General features: G+C 53.2%; 2 protein-coding genes across 2 annotated transcripts; both read left to right on the top strand.

The window, feature by feature from the left end:
* Positions 1-1497: 1497 nt before the first annotated feature.
* On the top strand, positions 1498-3015 carry CCDC71 (coiled-coil domain containing 71). The gene is made up of 3 exons (XM_006892920.1): positions 1498-2334; positions 2434-2619; positions 2674-3015. Exons 1-3 carry the CDS (start codon positions 1498-1500, stop codon positions 3013-3015), a joined length of 1365 nt encoding a protein of 454 aa, XP_006892982.1.
* Positions 3016-3207: 192 nt separating this feature from the next.
* On the top strand, positions 3208-18723 carry LOC102859724 (laminin subunit beta-2-like). The gene is made up of 27 exons (XM_006893014.1): positions 3208-3236; positions 4833-4959; positions 5129-5243; positions 5317-5390; positions 5515-5703; positions 5787-5850; positions 7289-7488; positions 7575-7695; positions 7776-7964; positions 8045-8224; positions 8329-8441; positions 9447-9510; positions 9615-9771; positions 10349-10445; positions 10596-10754; positions 11823-12015; positions 12334-12565; positions 12653-12816; positions 13457-13557; positions 13719-13865; positions 14511-14607; positions 15153-15206; positions 17210-17399; positions 17480-17621; positions 17816-17980; positions 18148-18304; positions 18590-18723. Exons 1-27 carry the CDS (start codon positions 3208-3210, stop codon positions 18721-18723), a joined length of 3654 nt encoding a protein of 1217 aa, XP_006893076.1.
* Positions 18724-19501: the final 778 nt, after the last annotated feature.

Here is a 19501-nt window from a genome sequence, read left to right on the forward strand (position 1 = left end):
ACCCCTGCCGCCGGCCGCGGCTCCGGCCCCAGGGACATGCATCCCCACCCCCAGGGCTGTGTTGAATGGGGCATCTCCCTCCTCCCCACGTTCTGTTAACTTCTCCTGTAGGATTTGGGGGCACGTGTGAAGGGAAGTCAGGGATCTCACTGCAGTCTTTTGCCCAGGGTCTCTTGAAAGACACAGAAGACCCCTCCTGAGAGCCCTGACCGACCAGAGCGGAAGAACCCCAGCCCACCCCTGATGTCTGTACAGGTTGGGGGGGCGGGGAGCAGGCCTCTCTACAATTCAGTCTTGAGTACTACCGTTCCTCCCCCCACCCCCCCAAAAAAAATTCAAATAAAGAAACTAAAATCACGTGTAAGGATTGTGTACGGAGAATGGCCTCTGGAGAGGGGAAGTGCCGGAGACACCTGAGGATCCAAGAATGCTTCCTAACAAAGAGCCCCAGGGCACTTTCTCCAGGGAATTCTGAAGACTTTGCTCTGCCCCATTAGGGCAATGGGAAGATGCTGTGCAGACGCGCCTCCTAGCCCCAGGGACTTGCCAGATCCCAGCTGATCTTTTAATGCTCCTCTTCCATCTGGGGAGCTGCTGCTTGCCTCAGGGGGTGAGATAGGTTGAGATGAGTATCAGTCATAATTGATGGTCATAGTTCTTTCGGTGAGGCATTGGACAACTTGAGTGTCCCCAGAGAGCTGCTTTTGTACATTATTGCAGTCTGTGCTTCGAAGCCCTAGGTGGGACCAGGTAGACCTCTGGTATTCTAACCATTCCACTTAGAGCCTCTGGCCACCTTCTGTTTCTGTTGTCAGTGGTAACTGCTGCTGGGTGGCCTCTCTGGAGACTGAAGGCAAGATTTCCCTCTTGGCAGCTGAGCATCAGCAGGTGGAGGAGCAGTGGTCAGCACTCAAGGCTTGCTGCTGTCCTCCTCTCAGCTGTTTTCCCGGCTAGACCCCAGTTCTGATCCCAATTTCCAGCACACCTTACTCTTACTTGGGTGCTTTTGTTTAAGCCATACTCCTTTTTGACCCATTTGTATCAGTGAAGTTTTGTGCTTGGAACCTTTCCCTGAGCCACTAGCATGCTGTGCTTGGTGCCACCATTCTTTTTCAAGAATGAAAATAGTGGTTTTTGTCTCACTTTCTAGACTGGGCTTCTTAAAGGCAAGCATATTCACCTCTGTTTCTTGGTCTGAGTTTAAAACACTAGATTTCTGACCTCAGAGCACAGAATTGAATCAGGGCAGAGATTACATTTTCTCCAGAGCTTACACATGTTGGATAGCTCAGACTTGGTGGGTACGTATCCTGAAAGAACTGCCTTTGGCTGGGCCTTTAGGTATTAGTGGATGATGTCATGGATCATGTGGGCCCTGATGGTCTACCTGCCCTGGCTTCCTATTTCTGTGCCATTCTCATTGATGTTTTTCCTCTTACCTTGAGGTGCTGAGCGCTGGTTTGCGGATACCCAGGCAGATCTGCAGTGCCTAATGCCATGAGTGTTGTGGTGCAGCATGTGGAGGAGAAAGCTGTTCATTCTTGGTCGCGCATCTCCACGGCAGGGAAGAAGGCCCTGGAGGAGGCGCTGCTTGTCTTTAACCCGATGAGCCAAGATCTCAGTGCTACAGAGGCCCAGCTAGTAGCCTTCCTACAGGGCTTGCGCGATGATGGCTTCCAACCTACTGTCCTGCGTAGTGGTGATGTCTATGGCTACAGTTCATGTACAGCCAGCCCGCCAAGCCAGACAAAGCTGCAAGCTCGTGCTCCAACCCCAGCTGCAGCATCACCTCCAGCTAGTGCTCCCCGAACTGCCATGCGGCTGCCCGCTGGCCGGGCCACACTACTACCCATGCCACTTTCTGGCAGGCTGGCCAAAGCATCCACACCTACCCTTGCCAAGCATGCTACAACTAATCTATTGCTGAATTCCCTAAAGCAGTCAAGTGCAAGCCGAGCCCGGGGTACAGCAATGGGCTTCCCTGCTCATCTCTACCCAGGTGTCTACCCTGCCATGCGGCTCTCTGTTGTCCTCGAGGCCCTGGTTCCACTCAAGACTCCCATGCCCTGCTTGGGTGCCAAGCAGAAGGCACAGTCATTGCAACTCTCACTTGCAGACTCTCCCTTAAAGCTGCGGAAGGGCCCAGGGAAAGGTGCGGGGAACCCTCTTCCCAAGGCTCCTAGAAAAATAACAAGCAAGGGCCCCAAATGCCTGCCTATTAAAGGCCCCAAGGCTGGACCTCGACGAGGAACTGGTTCCCAGAGTAAGACTTGCAAAGCATCTGGGTCACTCACCGGCCTTAGGGTGAAAGGGGTCTCTTTGGGCAACAAAACAGTCCAAGCTAAGGCAACTAGAACACTGGCCAAAGTTACCTATGCCCAGGCCAAGATAGCGCGAACACTACCTAAGACTGCCTCAGCTAAAGTGTCTCAGACACAGAGCAAGGTGGCCAAGGCCCAGGTCAAAGCCAAAGTGGCACAGGCCAAGGCCAAGGCAACACAGATCAAGGCCAAGGCAGCACAGTTCAAGGCGAAGGAGGCACGAATCAAGGCTAAGGTGGCACGAATCAAAGCCAAAGTGGTGCAGGCCAAGGCCAAAGCAGTTCGAGCCAAGGCCAAAGTAGTGCCAGCCAAGGCCAAAACCAAAACAGTGCATATCAAAACCAAGGTCAAGGTGACTCAGACCAAGCCTAGGGACAGAGGCAAGCCCAAGATATCTCTTCAGCCTCTGACTGCAAGGAGGGGACCAAAAAGCCCCCTTGAGACTGTGGGACAGAAACGAAAAAGGGCTAAGGGTTCAAAGGAGCTTCCTCCTCAGAAGAGAACACGGCTTGGAGCCCAGTCCCCTAAGGCAGGTCTAGGGCCTAGCACAGCAAAGCTGCTCAAATTTCGGGCTATCAAGGTGGACCAGTGGTCCTCGGACGATGAGATGCGGCAGCGAGCTCAGCAGATCCTCCATGTGAATCTGTCTCCGGTGATACAACTCCAACCACTACTACCAAACTTGGCACCCTGATTCCTGCCCACAGCAGTGTTTGGGGAGACTGAGCTCAGCTAGCTGTGTGGCCAGCAGCAGGGTGTGCAGTGCCCATGGGCTCCACAACCTTGAGGACTCGGGTGTCTCTTCAGGGCCCTGGTGGCCAGTGGCATCCTTTCTGAGACTGGAGGATGTGGGCTGGGGTGGGCGGGAGGGGTTTCTTGTGGCGCGATGCACTGTGACTTGTTCCTCTTCAAGTTGTATGTCCATTGTTCCATTGATCACGTTTTATACCTTTCCACTGCTTCGTCTCCTGCCCACCCTTCGTGGTCTGTGTGTGTGTGTGTGTGTGTGTGTGTGTGTGTGTGTGTGTGTGTGTGTGCGCGCGCTTGCTTTCTCGGAGACACGCCAGCTTAAGCAAATGGGGAAAGTTGTTCCAGGAACTGGCTAGCCAAAGAGGCAATGTGGGTGATGGTGTGATATGGGAGGGGGCAGCTTCCAGACCTCTCTGGAGAGATGTGAAACAATTTGGGTACAGTGCAAGTACCTTCCCAGCCTCTAGGGATGTGGGACATCTGCCGAGGGTAAAGGTGGAACCTTTCACTCTTTCCTTGATCTACTCCAGAGGGGCCCCATGCAGGAGGACAGTAAGCAGCTCTTTTGGCACCTTTTCAGCCAGTGTGTTTCTAGGCCAGAGAAGGGGAGCGTCATGGCCCTGTTCCCCTGGGGCCCAGCAGACAGCATGGCCTTGTCCTCCAGTCACTTCTGGCTATAACCTTGAAGCTTTGCCCAGGCTTGTCAGGGTGTGCCCTGGCAGTAACTCGTGTGCTTCTTCCCCATCTCACAAGAGAGTAACTACCTTCAGCTTATCTGTTGGTAGCTAGGGGCTTGGGTTGAATATGGGGCCGCAGAGTCTGCCCCCACTGACATGTAAGAGCCAGAGCATTTCTATGGCTGCCTGGGTTCTGGGTGCTTTGTCTTACTGCTGGAGCTTGCCATCCAGACTCAGCATGCCCCTCTGACAACCTGACATAAGGTACTTGGGTGTTGTGGACACTCCTTTGGGAGGGGGTAGACCCTGAATGACATTAACCTTCCACCCGTCAACAAGTCTTGCCCCGCCCATTTGCCAGTATTTCTCTGCCTTCCCTGGCTGAATGGTGGCTGCTGGGTTGTGTGAGGAGGGGGACATTCCCCTGAGGCGCCTAGAGACAGCAGCCTTTCAGGGCTGGGGGTGGGAACATCATTTGAATAAGAATTGGATCCTTTTTGCTGCTTTAGATTTGCCTGAACCTGGGCCCCACTAGCGCCAGCTGCCCTGGACTGCAGACCTGTGAAAAGGCTCTTCGTGCTTCTTGATGTCCCCCATTTTCATCTGCTTGTGGTAGCTGCTATTTACAGCCTATCCTGGTTGTACCCCAACCCTTGTACCCTGGTCCCCCAGGCTCCAGGGACTCCTTTGCTCACAGCTGCACTGTGGCCCTACCACCCGGCATACTTCTTGGCTGTACTGGTTTATCCACAATGTGAGTACTGGGGACAAGTTGGGGTCATAATCACCCAGCAATGCTGGCCAGCTGAGAGCCCGCTCTGCATCTTCTTTCTCAGGCCTGATTCCACTTCCCAGTGTCCAAGACCCCCAGTCAGTCTGGGAGCTGTCCTGCCAGTTTTGCTGCTATTACAGATGGGTGAGGAGGGATTGCATCTTCGCTCAGCCAGAGTGTGAAGCCCCAGTGAGGTGGGATGAGATGCAGGGGAGGGTGGTATGTGTAGGACTTAGACTCAATTCCTGCTTTCCCAGTCCAGGTCCCCAGAACCATTGCCCAGCAAGTACCAGACATCGTTTCCCCACTCAGCTGCTCAAGTGGCAGCTGCTACCCACCCACTGGCAACCTGCTCATTGGCCGTGGCCAAAGGCTTAACGCCTCATCCACCTGTGGCCGCCGTGGCCCTGAACCCTACTGTGTTGTCACCCAGCTGCAGGTGGGGCAGAGGGTCAGGACTGCCTTTGGAGTGTTGGGATGAGGGTGGTGTGGTGTCCTGGGACGTTCAGGACACTAATAAAGGCTGGAGAGGCCTGCACTGTGAGAATTTAGAATTAAGGGGCTGGTCTTAGACTTCTGCCCAGTCAGTCTGTTTGGGCCTTCCCTAGGACTCCGAGAATTGCTACTTCTGTGACCCTGGGGCCCAGCGAGGCCACAGCATTGAGAACGTGATTTCCTGGAGTAGCCGTGGTGGCAAGAAGACCTGGTGGCAGGCAGAGAGTGGTGAGGGTGTCAGTCCATCTGTGCGGGTCTGGGGTCGGTGTACAATTCCTCTTAGTGGTCCTTGTGACTGCAGGTGTGGAGAATGTCACTATCCAGCTGGACCTCGAGGCTGCCTTCTACTTTACCCACCTTGTTATGACTTTCAAGGTGACTTAGTACCTCAACTTGAATGCTTGCTAGATAACCTGTGACCCTGTGACCTTGCGCCCCCCTCCCCCAGCTACCAGTGACTCTTGCTCCTGATGACTGAAGGGCTCTCTCCTGTCCCCAGACGTTCCGCCCAGCAGCTCTGCTCCTTGAGCGCTCGGTGGACCATGGCTACTCCTGGCACTTGTATCGCTACTTTGCCCACAACTGCTCAGGCCTCTTCCCTGGGGTCCCTCCTGCCCCTGGTCGCAGGCTCAGTGACATCGTCTGTGACCAGCACTACTCGGACATTGAGCCTTCTACTGAGGGCAAGGTCAGCCCCAGGGAGAGAGATTGGGGAGCAGAGGGGGAACACTGGAATGAACTCACAGTCTAGCGCTTGCTTCTCCCCTTCAGGTAATTTTTGAAGTTCTGGACCCAGCCATTGAGGTGGAGGACCCAAACAGTCCTGAGATTCAGGGTAATCACCCCACACACATGCCCAATCCTGAACCCCTTGCTTGTCAGGTTAGAACCTGGAAGGCGAGGTCCTGCTTGGGAGCATGTATCAATGGGGCAGATTTCCCGGTCATACCAGTTCAGTCTCCCCACTTCATCCCTTCATCCTCAACACTGCCCTGTCACCGTCCCCCATCAGGGTCCTCTGTTGTCACCCTCTGTAACTGTACCATTACTCTTTCCCATTTTTATCTCCTGACAGGCATCAAGGAGCATTCCCCATCTCTGCCCTTAATCCTTCCTCGGTCACTGTGTCCATCCTTTGACCCAATTACTGTTCCCCTGTTAGCCTCTGTCACTAACTCTCGTAACTTTCTCCTTTATGGGTTTCTATCCCCCACACTGTCCCTCATCATTGCCCCTGTCCACCTATGCTTCATAGTCCTGGTCTCTATTGGTGCCTTTCATCTTAGTAGCTAGGACATGGCACCAATACATTTTTTAATTTGGCACCTTCCCTGGAAAGGGCACTCTGGCAGCCTAGTCTGTAGGAAATTATGCTGCTAACCCAAAGCTCTGGGTTGTTCCTCTGGCAATTTAAAGTTATCTCTCCCTGTACAGTTTACTGCTTCCGAAAACCAATTGGAGGGTTAGCTATGAGTTGATACAATGGCTTTGTTTCTGAAAAGCAGAAATCTTTTGTGATAGGACAAGAGAGTCACATAACCTAGCAAAGCAGTCCAGAGCCAGGCTGTGCAGACAGCAGAGCACAAAGACAGTCCTCAAACTTTTTCCCTCTGTGTCAGTGGGCACTTCTCCCCCACCCACTGCACTCTAAGCTCTCATGCTGGCAGTCTAGGCAGCTCATGGTTGTGTCTGGCTCAGGAGAAAGAGCACTGGCAGAACGAGATGCCAGAGGTAGTCTCAACTTGGTAACTAACTTGAGCTGTGGACAAGAGAGAGGAGCCCTGGACCTATCCCTCCATCCATGTATTCATTTAACAAGTGCTCACTGAGCCCTGCCCAGTGCCAGGCATCATCTGGGCAATGTTCCATGGAGAACAGATAAGGTATCTGTCTTAGAGCTGACAAAACCAGAAAAAGAGAATTACTAAATAAGCAAACAAATTAATACCCTAGGCCATTCAGCTAGGTGATAAACAGATTACTAGACTGAGTGCCAGGCAGTGGTTACTTTAGGGTGTTTGAAGTCCTTGGAGAAACCAAGAAGTACTGGAATCTGCAGGTTTTTGCCAACCAGCAACATTGGGGTTGGTAGAAGGCATGGAGTCTAACTGTGGGAAGAGGCCATGGTTGTTTTGGGAGGTTGCCCCTAAGGAAGCAGAGATCAGGGAACCCCACAACATGAGTGTTAAAGGAGGTGGCTGCAAAGATGGGGAGGAGATCCCATCATCAGAAGGGAAGGAACCCAAGAGTCTGAGATCTAACTATGTCCCCAGAGCTCCTGCACATAACGAACATCCGTGTGAACTTCTCAAAACTACACACGCTTGGTGACAGGCCACTAAGGAGCCTCAAGGGACACCCTTTCTACTACTATGCTATCTATGAGCTTGTGGTCCAGGGCAGCTGCTTGTGTCATGGCCATGCCTCTGAGTGTAGGCCAGCACCAGGAGCCTCCACCAACACGGAAGGCATGGTGAGAACCACAGGAAGGGCATCATGGGGCTGGTGGGATAGGCAAGCTGGAGGACTGGGGTAGATATATCTGGCCCTCCTTGCCAGGTGCATGCACACTGCGTCTGCCGCCACCATACAGCTGGTGCCAACTGTGAGCGCTGCCAGGCCCTATACCAGGACCACCCATGGCATGCAGCAGAGCCTGGGCACCCTCATCCTTGCAAGAGTGAGTACCATACCCTGTCCTACCTGACCATACGTATTATGGATCAATTCACCCCATGTCTGCCTAATTGTATGCCCCAGAATGCGAGTGCCATGGGCATGCCCGTAGCTGCCACTTTGACATGGCCCTGTACCTGGCATCTGGCAACGTGAGTGGAGGTGTTTGTGATGCATGTCAACACAATACAGCCGGGCGCCATTGTCAGCTCTGCCGGCCATTCTTCTACCGAGATCCCCAGGAAGATCCCCGTTCCCCTCGCTCCTGCCGATGTGAGTCCTCTAACATCCAGTCTCCACTCTGATCATGATCCTTCAGCCTTACAATGACCTCTATCCTCACCTCCAAATAGCTTGCAACTGCGACCCTGAGGGTACTCTGGAAGGGGGTTTATGTGACACCCACACAGATGAGACCCGCGGCCTTCTCTCTGGGCAATGTCGCTGCAAAGATCATGTCTGGGGCCCACGCTGTGAGTCCTGTCGACCTGGTCACTATGGCCTGAACACCACTCAGTCAGAAGGCTGTCAGCGTGAGTGACCTGTATCCTCCCTGCTCTGTTCCAAACTACTGCCCTGATAACACATAGATTGCTCCTAGTAACCCCGTTAGCACCCTGAGAATCCTGTGCCTCAGCTTGCAGGTGTGACTCCCGGGGCCGGGTCCCTGGCACTCATGCCTGTGACCCTTCCAGTGGTACCTGCCACTGTAAACGCTTTGTCTCTGGACGGGACTGCAGCCGTTGTCTGGTGAGCTGTGACTGATCCCCTGATTTGAACTTGACCTTAAGCCCTGAATCTCTAGGAACTAACAATACAAAACTATGGTCAACGTGACTGTGCCTTGCTCAGGGGTTGGTGCCAGGGCCCTGCTTTGGTTACAAGGTCAGTACCGCCTTGGCTAATTGAACTTGCATGAGAAAGGAAGACATTGAATAGAACACAACAGTAATATGTACAAAGTTTAAAGATGTTTCATTTTGGACATGTTTGGAGGAAGACTTTGTCCTCGGAACAGCTTAGCCCTCTTCTAGTTTCTCCTTGAACTTTATGATTTTTTTTTATTTTATTATTTTGTTTGTGTGTGTGTGTACCATCAAATCGGATCTGACTGGTACAGGAGGAGATGGCCCCTCCTTCTCTGGCAGAGCATCTGGGGGCATTAGAACCGCATATCTCTGGGATTGCAGTGCAACTTCTTGCCACTAAGCCACCAGAGCTCCCTTAAACTTTATGAATGTTTTGTTTAACCCTGTCCAAACAAAGCCTTCCCAACTTCTTCCTGCCTCAGAGGAGCTATTTGAGGATACACACAATCACCTTCCTCTCCTTTAGGTGCAAGCAAGTTGTTGTTATTAGGTCATCATGTATGACTCAGCAACCCAGTGATCTAAACCTTGACCTAGCCTGTGCCATCCTCATCATCTCCAACACACTCAAGCCCATTGTAGCAGTCACTGTGTCAGACCACCTGGTTGAGAGTCTTCCTCTCCTTTGCTGTCCCCTGACCCTTTCAAGTATGATGTCCTTTCCCAATGAATAACCTCTCCTAGCAACATGTCCAAGGTTAGGTAAATGCAGAAAGCAGAGAGGTGTTCAAACCTTAACGTTTGTCTGCTCCCTGTTCCCTTCCCACACCCTAACCCCAGCCCTAGCGCCAGTCAGTCGGAGTTTGTTTCCTCTCCTCCCAGGAGGCGGGCACCATGCACAGTTCATTGCTTGTCCATCCTACCATCCATCCACTCTCTCTTGCAGCCCGAGTTCTGGGGTCTGAGCAGCGACCCTCCAGGCTGCCGGCCCTGTGACTGTGACTTTGGGGGTGCCTACAGCAACAGGTACAGGGCACAACATGAGGAGCAAGACTCAAGACAGTGGGGATCATGAGTTGACCTGATGCTCTCATCCATCTCTACTCCTGCTCAGGTGTTCTGCAGGGGAAGGTCTCTGCTTGTGCCGCCCTCACCTCCGTGGCCGCCGCTGCCATGAACTCCAGTCAGGGCATTTCTGTGCTGGCCTGGATCAGGCCACAGCTGAAGCTGAACTTGGCCAGCATCTCCAGCCAACTGACCCCCGGCTGCCTGTGAGTGTCTGGAAAGGCCAAAGGAAAGATGAAATCAAAGCTGAGAGAGAGTGTTCAGGGTGTTCTGAGACCTACCTACTGGAGGGTTCTAAGCAGGAAGAGCCAGGCAGCGGTGGGAAGGTTGACAGGGATCATAGTGATCTATCTAAGAGCTCTTAGAATAGAACTCATATTTCCAGGTTAGTATGGGGGAAGATAAGTACCCCATGAACTACCAAAAGGACAAACAAATATGTCTTGGGAAAAGTGAGTCAGGGTGCTCCTTGGAGGCAAGAATAGTGAAACTTCATCTCCCATACTTTGGGCATGTTGTTAGGAAGGATCAGTTCTTGGAAAAGGACATCATGCTTGGAGAGGTGGAGGAAGAAGCAAAGAGGAAGACCCTCAATGAGATGAATTAACACAGTGATTGTGATGGTGGGCTCTAGTGTGTCAGAAATGGTCAGGATGACAGGGTTCAGATTCATTGTTCACGGGATCGCTATGTGTCATAGTTGATTCTATGGCACTTAACAACAGCAGTGGGAGAGGACAGTGTCTGAATGCTGGAGGACACTTATATGCCACTTGTACTCAGGGAACCCCTTGGCCCACTCCTCCTCACTGTGCACAAGCCCGAGGGACCTCTGCCCGCTGGTTCCAGCCCCGGCTTTGGAGACAGCGTGACCCTAGATGTACCTTCCACCCTGCTCGACAAAACCGCCATAATCGCCAGCTGCCCAAGGTGAAGAATAAGGTTGGGTCACTGGTTATTAGGAAGGAATGGGGACCAAGCCCTGAAGGTTATAGCTTCCAGGCTTGGGAGCCAGTGTGTCACATTACAGGCCCCAGCAGATCCCCGGTCTCAGGACCAGAGTGCTGGTCCAGTGCTGTGGAATGTCTCCAACTTTGCACGGGTGGCCGACGGAGCTGGCCTCTTCCTGTTGGCACCTGCAGTGCCTCGTGCCCTGGAATATGACATTGTCCTTCGATATGAGATTCAAGTCAGTAGCATGGGGGCAGGTGGGCGGATGACAGGTGGTGGGTAGAGGCAACTCTCTGTGGTCAGCTGACCCTGGACTTTGACCCCAGGCACCAGAAGACTGGCATGTACTGGTCAGTATCCATGCCCAATCCTTGCCCAGCAGTACCCGCTGTGCCCATGTACTGCCCACAGAGCATCTGTTCCAGGCAGCCCTACCCCACGCACACAGGTAGGAAGCACCCTGTGACCCCAGCACCAGGAGGAACCTGCTGTGCTGCTAACACCTTTAACACCATACCAAGACCCAGTATGGAATAGGGTCATGTCATAGAACAATCAAATCAAGGACCTCATTTAAAACAGTAGAATTTTAATAAATTGGTGTTTTCCATTAGTGATGTAGAAATACGGCTTCCCTTGGACTACATGATCACGATCTCCTGGCTCCACCCCATTCTCATCCCATCCTCACTCCTCCCCTGCAGGGCTGTGACTTTATCCAGGCCTTTCTGCTTTGAGCCTGGAACACGCTATTCTATGACCATGCGACTGTGGCGGACCAAGGGTGTTTGGAGGGCTGGCGGCAGTACCATCCTTCTGGATTCTGTGAGGTTCTAGGGGCTCTGTCCCACACCTAGGGGAGACCTGAAGGAGACACAAATTACAGCAGGAAAAGTTTAGAGTGTTGGCACTGAGGTCAGAGAGTCCTGTAATCCAAGAGGATTGAGATAGGCCAACAGTGTGTATACATATGTATGCATGGAGAACGGGGGGCCCAGGCAAAAGGAACAGCACATGCAAAGGATAGAAGATAGGGAGAAGCAGGAACCAGATTTGATAGGGTCCATGAGACGGGGATCTTCCATCTATCACAGAAACAATAGAAAGCCTTTGAGCGGAGAAAGAAATGAAGAGAATAGAATCTTGAGAGAAGGCCCAAATGTCATTGGAGACAAGAACAGACTCAAAAGATTAGGAAACAGAAGTGGAGCAGGAAGGGACAGTGAGGGCCAATGTGTAAGGAGAGGTAGCAAGTGCTGGGGAGTGGGTCTGGATTCACTGCCTGCTTCCCTCTGCCTTTCTGTAGGTCGTGCTCCTGCCTCGAGTAGAGGAATTGCCTGGGATGCGCTTGGTGGACCCTGGAGCCATGCAGCGTCTACATGAGCTCCGCCAGGCTGGCTGCATGGAGTTGGCAAGGATGGGCCCCTCCAGCACCATGTCTGAGGCCTGCACCCGTCTGGTCTGCAGCATCTCAGCCTTACTCCATGGAGGCGGCCTTGGTGGGTGGGCACCCATTGGTGGAGCTGAGATTTCGTTAGTACTATGAGTGGCATCTGATCTTGCTCCTTTTTTTTTCATCAGCATGTGAGTGCCACCCACAGGGTTCACTGAGTGCTGAGTGTGCCCTGCTGGGTGGACAGTGTCCCTGCCGTCCCCGTGTCATTGGTCGTACCTGTGACCACTGTGTGCCTGGAACATATGGCTTTGGCCCCACTGGCTGCAATGGTGAGACTTCAGGGATAGTGGGCATGGGAGTGGGCAGGAGGCTAAACACCTCATTGCCCTGCATGACTTGATCACTCTGTCATTCCTCACAGAGTGCAGCTGCCATGCTGAGGGTGCCACCAGTGCCATCTGCAATCCTCAGAGTGGGCAGTGCCCGTGCCGGGCAGGCCTTGCTGGTCGCCGCTGTGATCACTGCCTCCCTGGCCGGTGGGGATTCCCACATTGTCACCCCTGTGCCTGCAATGGTCATGCTGAGCTGTGCCACCCACTTACTGGCATCTGCCAGGACTGCCAAGGGGCCACCACGGGGCGGCACTGTGAGAGGTGAGGGAGGCCACTGGAGGACTGGACATGACTTAAAATGACTTAATGAGTGAGTCAGTCTCCACTCCATCTGTTAACTGCCCCCAGGTGCCAGGATGGCTATTATGGAGACCCTGTGTTGGGCTCGGGCCAACAGTGCCGACCTTGCCCCTGTCCTGGGTACCCTGGCTCTGGCCTCTATTACGGGAGTTCCTGCCACATGGACAACATGAGTGGGCGTGTCCTGTGCCTTTGTGTGCCTGGCTATGCAGGTGAGGCATGCTTGGCAGTGGCAGATCCGTGGTTCTATGGCCCTGTTTACAACCCCATCATCTTCATATGCTTGTTTGCCGAGCTGCAAGCTTGGTACCTGCCCTTAAAATTTTTCATTTTGGGAGGGAAGGGTCAAATGGGGATGTGACAGGGCGTGTTGTTGGCTTAGTGGTAAGGAATTGCACTGCCAACCCAAAGGTACACGATTTGAATTCCCCAGCTGCTCCACGGGAGAAAGATGAGCAATCTCCTCCCGTGTGATCTACTGCCTCTGAAAACCCACTGGAGGGTCAGCTATGAGTTGGTTCCAGCTGTGTGGTACAAAACAACAACATACATGTGGCACTTGTAAGCCAGGAAGATGGACTGCAATGTAACTACTGTGTCTGTTGCCCTCCTAACCACAAGTCAGACTTGTTGGCTGGGTGTGTGGAACCCACGGGTCCAAAGCATGTAGAAAGACATCTAGGACCACCTACATACACCCTCTTCCTCTCCAGGCCCTCGCTGTGATCGCTGTTCCTCTGGCTACTTTGGACGCCCTTGGCCGGAAGGGGATCCTGGAAGGAGTCCATGTAGACCTTGCCAGTGCAACAATAACATTGATCCCCATGACCCTGCCGCCTGCAACCCTCTCAGTGGACGCTGCCAGCGCTGTCTTCACCACAGCCATGGCCCTGGCTGTGCCCACTGCAAGCCTGGCTTCTATGGCAGTGCCCTGCGCCCAGGGGGCTGCAGGCGTGAGTGGGCGTGGTGGGTAGGGCATCCCAAAGTCGATGAGTAGGTTCTCCCCTCCACAGGCTCCGCCAAGTCTTCTTTCCATTTAGGCTGCAGCTGTGATCCGCGGGGCACTGTCCCCACACAGTGTCCCTCTGGAGCTGAAGCCTGCTTTTGCAGCCAGGTCAGCGGGCAATGCCTCTGCCGCCCCCATACACTGGGGCGGGACTGCAACCGCTGTGCCCCTCTCTTCTGGAACCTGGGCGGCCCCCAGGGCTGTGAGCCCTGTGATTGCCATACCCAGCATGCTTTGCGGCCTGTGTGTCACCCAGTAAGTGAGCACACATAGTACATGCATGTGGCAGTGCCCAGGTGTGAGTAAATATACGTGTGTGTGTGTGTGTGTGTGTGTGTGTGTATACATACATACACACCTTTGATAAGCTTCATGCTTTTATGGATGGTGGTAGTGTCCATGTGATGCCCTGCAAACAGCTTTATGAGTCTGTGTTCTGTATGAATGAACTGTGAGTAGATTGTGGGGCATTTCAGAGAATGGGTATGAGATTACACGTGTCTGAATCCATATTCAGCTGCAAATTAACATGTGAACCACTGTAAGAGGATCATGGCAAGTAGAGCGAGCTTGACAGGGGTGGGTGGCCAGGGAGGAAACTGAGAAGGCATAGGCAGAGGGAGAAGACCGTGGAAGAGAGGGCTTGGGAGAGTGAGATGTATTCAACAAAAAGAAGCAAAGGTAAAGAGCTCACACATACCCAAAGTGAAGTGAAGGATGAGGGAGGATGGGAGGTACCTGGGGGAACCAGGCCAGAAGAAGTCTTCAACTGGGAAGGGCCCTCAGCAAAAGGTAGTTGTAGGTGCTGCCTGGGGTAGGAGCATGGCTGGGAAAAGACAGTGTAAGGGAGTGTACTGTGTCACCTCTGAGCTCTCTCAATTGTCCCTGATATTCCCCCAGGTCACAGGTCAGTGCCCCTGCCGGCCAGGTTTTGGGGGCCGCACATGCTCTCAGTGTCGGGACGGGTACTGGGGTGACCCAGAGCAAGAGTGCAGAGGTGAGAAGGCACTCAGTCACCACCATGAGCAAGGCAGCCTTTCAAGGGGAGGAGCAGGGAAGCTGTTGGGATTTCCCTGAGGAAGAACACATTGATTGCTATTCCCCACAAAACACAAATACTTTTGAAAATAAATGCAAGGGAGAAGGGAGCTCTAGTTGTCTAGTAGGTAAGAAGTTTCTCTGCTCACCAAAAAATAATTGGGGGGGGGGAGGATGCCTCAATGGGGCCAGCTCAAGGATGCCCACAGAGAACACACCTTGGCTGATTCTTTCCCAGCCCAGGTCTGATCCTGGTGATCCCTGACCAGGCTGTGGCAGCCTTGTGGCCTTGCACTCTTTCTCTGCACAAAGGCCACCGCGCTGTGAGGCCTCTCAGCCAGCCTGGTTGAGGAGTGCTCACAGCAGCTTGAACTTAATTCAAGTCAGGTCTAGTGTGAGCCCCTAAATGCACACTACAGCATCCTCATCCTTCAGTCACCTGAAGGTGAGCTTGTGCTGACTGCCATATCTCCTCCTCCTCTGGACCCCATCTCTGCCCTGCAGCCTGTGCCTGTGACCCCCAAGGCTCCATTTCACCCAGCTGTGACCCGCACAGAGGTGCCTGCCTCTGCAGAGACGGCATCTCAGGCCTGAAGTGTCAGGCATGTGCCCGTGGTTCCAGAGGTGACTTCCCATATTGCACACCCTGCCCCACCTGCTTTACCTCCTGGAACCAACAGCTAGTTCTCCTCCAGCTGCAGCTAGAAGCTGCAGCCCAGGAAGTCACTGCCCTCCGCCAAGGGACGCCTGGCCAGGGGACTCAGGGCAGTGGTGGATGCCTACAAACCCTGGAAGGGGTATTACAGCAGATAGAGGCACTTCTGGAAACACCTTCCTGCTCTGTGGGGACCCTGCAGCAACTTACAAGGTGGACAGCCAGACTCAGGTGAGAAGTCTGGCAGGGAAGGAAACCCCAGCTAGCTTCCTAAGATCACGGATTCAGAGTATCATGGTGTCTTGGAGTCACGTAGACTTCCTTGAGTTCAAGGTCATAGAGCAATGATCATCTCTGGCCAGGTTGATGCCATTTCTTCCCACAGGAAAGAAATTACTACATTGGCCCAGACACTACAGACCATACAACATTCTGTAGCTGACAGTAGACTATGGATCAAAGGGCAGCTTGAACGTTTGGAAGCATTGTCCTGGGAGCTAGGCTGTGTCAAGGATTTGGCCTGGACTAAAAGGGTCGTAGGAGTTCAAGGTGAGGCCCAGGGGATAGGTGGATAGATGCCAGTTGAGGTGTTTGGCAGGAAGAAGGGACCGGGCACCATTGTGTGCAATGCATCTGGAGATGCATGAAACTAACTGGCCTGTGGCCATGGGTAGATCTCTGACCCTCTCTTATATCCCTGGCAGGTGCTGGGGCCCAGACCTCTGAGGCTGCTCTGCTTTCCCAAGAGGCCATGCTCAGTGCCCAAGCTGCGGCCACACTTGAACAACCAGACAGCATACTGGGGAAGGCCCAAGAAACCCGGCAAAGGACAGAGCAGCTGCTCTGGGGGATGGGCCAGCCCACAAGGACCACTATATGGGAACTGAAACTCAAGGGGCTGGTCAAAAGGGTCCAGATGCTGCACGTGCAGCTGCTGAGAGTCTCTATTAGAGCTGACGTGGTGGGTGGGGGTGTACACCCCTGTTGTGGGGGGGGGTTGCTGAGGGGTGAACTCTTTCTTAAGGATACCCCAAGTATAAGACAGTAGGGACTCTGTGACTTGCATGCCTCACTGGATCCTTCACTTTGTTTCCAGGAATGCAGAGGTCAGGGACCTCAACTGGCTTGTGTTCCTGCACCCTGTGGAGTTCCCCACTGTCCCGGAACTCTGCACACTGTCCAGTGGGCTCTGATTGCCTCTCGTAACTCCTCCCAAAGTCTGGGCTTAGCAGTTACAGCCTTGGACAAGCATCAGCAACTGGTAGAAAGTCATGAAGGCCATGGGTGGGAGCCATGAGACAAGTCACAGGGGCCCCATGACTTGGGCATATGTGGCAGGTGACACATTCTACATGTGGCCCAATCCTACAGCTGCAGCAAATCCAGAATATAGCAAGCGCCTCAGAATCTCAGGCTTGGGAGACGTGGCATCGTGCAAGAGGGCCCTGGGGCATGGCTGCCATGGCCCATATGCAAGCAACTGTGCAGACCATCCTTCACTTCCTTATGAGTATGTATGTTGTCTCTCACAGCCGAGATTCGGGATGGATGGGCATCCAGGCACCGCCAGGGTGCTGGTCCTCCTTCCAGAATGATTCATACTCACATTCACAAGGGGTCCAGTAGGAGCAGTGGCATGCTAGTAAATGTTTAATAACATTTTAGGAGATCAAGGGAAACTGATTTAGGGATTTTACCATTTCCATGGTGAAAATAATCTAATATTTGCCAACTGACTATTTAGTGACTGATTTGTAAAATTCCTGAAAAGTTAACAGTTGGCTTTTGTAATCCTCCAGTACATTTTGGGGCAGGGGTGTCAGGGACAGTCAGAGAGAAGCCTAGGTCAAGGGTTGTTGAGTCAGGAAGGAGAGTGAACATTCAGGTCCTATCTCATTCCCTACAGATGAAGGTGCAGATGTGGCAAGTATAGAGCTGGTGGCATGGGATGCACTTGAAGTGCCCCTTCTCCAAGGTGAGCCAACAGGTGTTGCCCACCTATTGGATCAGATTCAAGGTTACCTCCCTGCACCAGGCGCTGTGGGCCAGGAGGTGCACAGAGCTGAAGGCATCCTCGAACAAGCACTGCAGACCAGGTGAAGGGCCAAGAAGCTGGAATGGAGGTCAGAGGGTGGGAGTGAAGGGATACCCCCAGATGACCATCTGTGCCCTTCAGAGAGGGTACAGCCAAGGTCCTGGACCAAATGCTGGATGTTCAAGGGGCACTAGCCAAGGTGGGCAGTCACACCAGAGCTGCAGAGCAAGGGTTCCAATTGGCAAAGCAGGCACTTCGACGCTTGGAGGCCAGTGTGCAGGAGGTAACACCCTACCTGAAGCCCACAGGTCCCTCACACTCCGTATCTAGGGCTGTTATGATTCCTATTCTTTTCCCTTCCTTTTGCCTTTGACCCACTGTGGTGCCAGGGTGCTACAGAGCACCCTGATCATGCAAACGTTGAACCCAGTTTCTTCTCTGCTATGACTTCCCTGTGACCCCTGACCATTGCCCCAGGCAGCAGGGCAGATGGCTCTGGCAGTAGATGTGACTCCAGTCCTGGGTCATCTGTTCGAGGCTGCCAAAGCCCTCAGGATGTGTTTAGCCCTGAATCAGCAGCAGGCTCAGGACGCAGAAGAATGGGCAGTCAGAGCTGCAGGCATCACTGGGGGCCTGGGCAAGGTGAGGTGGGAAACAGTGGGCACAGCCTTTTCTTCAACAATGGGAGGTGTGGTTTAGGTCAGACTGGGATATACTGAGTTGGGGCAGAGTATCATTTCCTAAACCTTCTATTTCCAAAAACCTGAGGCCTGGAAGGAGTGAGATTTCATGTTCTGCCCCTGTTCTAGGACTTGCAGGTAGCCTGGTTAGGTATGGCAGAGCTGCAGGAGGGCACATCTGGCTTGGTGACAGTGGTGCAGGACACCAAAGTACGAATTCACCACATACAAGCTGAGGCCCAAGAGCTGCTGAAGAGGACACAGAGTATCTGGAACCGCCTGGAGAGTGCGTGGCTGGGCTGTAGTGAGGGGGCCAGAGAAGTGGGGTGGGTACAAGAGTAGGGTAAGGATCAGGGTAAGGTCCAGGTCAGGTCCTTGGTGAGGCAGAGATCACGGCTGGGCTAAAAATTTAGAATGGAATTAGCTGTTGTCTGGTGTCAGGGCTAGTTTTACAGTTCCAGCTAGTCAGGGCCAGAGTCAAGAAAGGCTTTGGGACTAGGATCATGAGATTGGATTGATTAAAGAGGTCAGGGCTGGGGTCAGAATGTGGCTCAGGCAGTCTCATCTCCAGGGCTGGAGCATCGCCTGGTGCACAACGAGCGGACACTGAGCAAGAAGGCAGCCACCCTGCAAGCCCTGGAACAGCGGGCTATGGAGCTGCTGGAGTATATGCGACTGGGTGCCAACATCTATGCCACCTGCTGACTGTCATCTACAGATGCCAGCAAGAGGGATCACCTGGGGGAATAAAAGTCACTCCAGACTGATTTGAGAATCCTCTGAATCTGAGAGACCATAGACACAGCCTTCCTCTAACTTCCCAGTGGCCCATTTGTGACCCCATTATATCTCCTATTGCGCTTCTACCTTGAGAAACCAGAGGGAACATTTAATTGGGTGATTCAATAAGGCCATCCAGTGCCTTTATCCTTGATAGATTCGTATCTTTACGTTACTAAAACTTCTGAGTCCTCGTTAGTATTCCTGCGCCCCTCTGGTTAACAACATGATTCCCTGCGTGATCATATAATCACAGTTCACTCGGTAACTCTGGAAGCCCAGTAGATTGACATCCCTTCTCCTAGCTCCTCTTGTTAGGAGGCCAGATGAGTCTCCAGAGGAGCCCCCAGTCCCTCCAGGCCGGTAGTTCTGAGTGCTTCCTGCCAATCCCCACCAGCGGACTGGACTTCGTGGGCCCCCGAGGTCCCAGGAGCCTGGGTGTGGCGCGCGCCTGCCGGCTGCGCGCATTCCAAACCTAAGCTCTGGAGCTCCCAGCAAGCTGCAATGTCTGGAGCGGATAACTAGCCACAAGATCGGGATTCGTTCACAGCTCTTCAGAGGGAGTACTACTCTTGTTTGCTTCCTTGAATTTAGGGGAGACGCAACACCCTCACTCCTGCCAGGACCATCTTTCGGGCAAGTCAGGGTGTTTCCCCACCTCCTCCCCCTCCCAGTCTATGTCCTGTGCTTTTCCCCAGCTGTC

Source organism: Elephantulus edwardii, unplaced genomic scaffold, assembly GCF_000299155.1.
Source record: "Elephantulus edwardii isolate Elephantulus edwardi_28Jun2011 unplaced genomic scaffold, EleEdw1.0 scaffold00121, whole genome shotgun sequence".
In the NCBI taxonomy this organism is placed as follows: domain Eukaryota; kingdom Metazoa; phylum Chordata; class Mammalia; order Macroscelidea; family Macroscelididae; genus Elephantulus; species Elephantulus edwardii.

What these genes read in the sequence shown, in the direction of transcription:
- LOC102859724 (XM_006893014.1), top strand. Translation starts at nt 3,208, where the DNA reads ATGCACTGTGACTTGTTCCTCTTCAAGTT. An exon ending in TGCGGCCTGTGTGTCACCCA is followed by an intron (nt 13,866 to 14,510) that starts GTAAGTGAGCAC and finishes ATATTCCCCCAG; the next exon opens with GTCACAGGTCAGTGCCCCTG. An exon ending in CCCAGAGCAAGAGTGCAGAG is followed by an intron (nt 14,608 to 15,152) that starts GTGAGAAGGCAC and finishes TCTGCCCTGCAG; the next exon opens with CCTGTGCCTGTGACCCCCAA.
- CCDC71 (XM_006892920.1), top strand. Translation starts at nt 1,498, where the DNA reads ATGAGTGTTGTGGTGCAGCATGTGGAGGAGAAAGCTGTTCATTCTTGG. An exon ending in TCTCTTTGGGCAACAAAACA is followed by an intron (nt 2,335 to 2,433) that starts GTCCAAGCTAAG and finishes AAAGTGTCTCAG; the next exon opens with ACACAGAGCAAGGTGGCCAA. An exon ending in CAGTTCGAGCCAAGGCCAAA is followed by an intron (nt 2,620 to 2,673) that starts GTAGTGCCAGCC and finishes ACCAAGGTCAAG; the next exon opens with GTGACTCAGACCAAGCCTAG.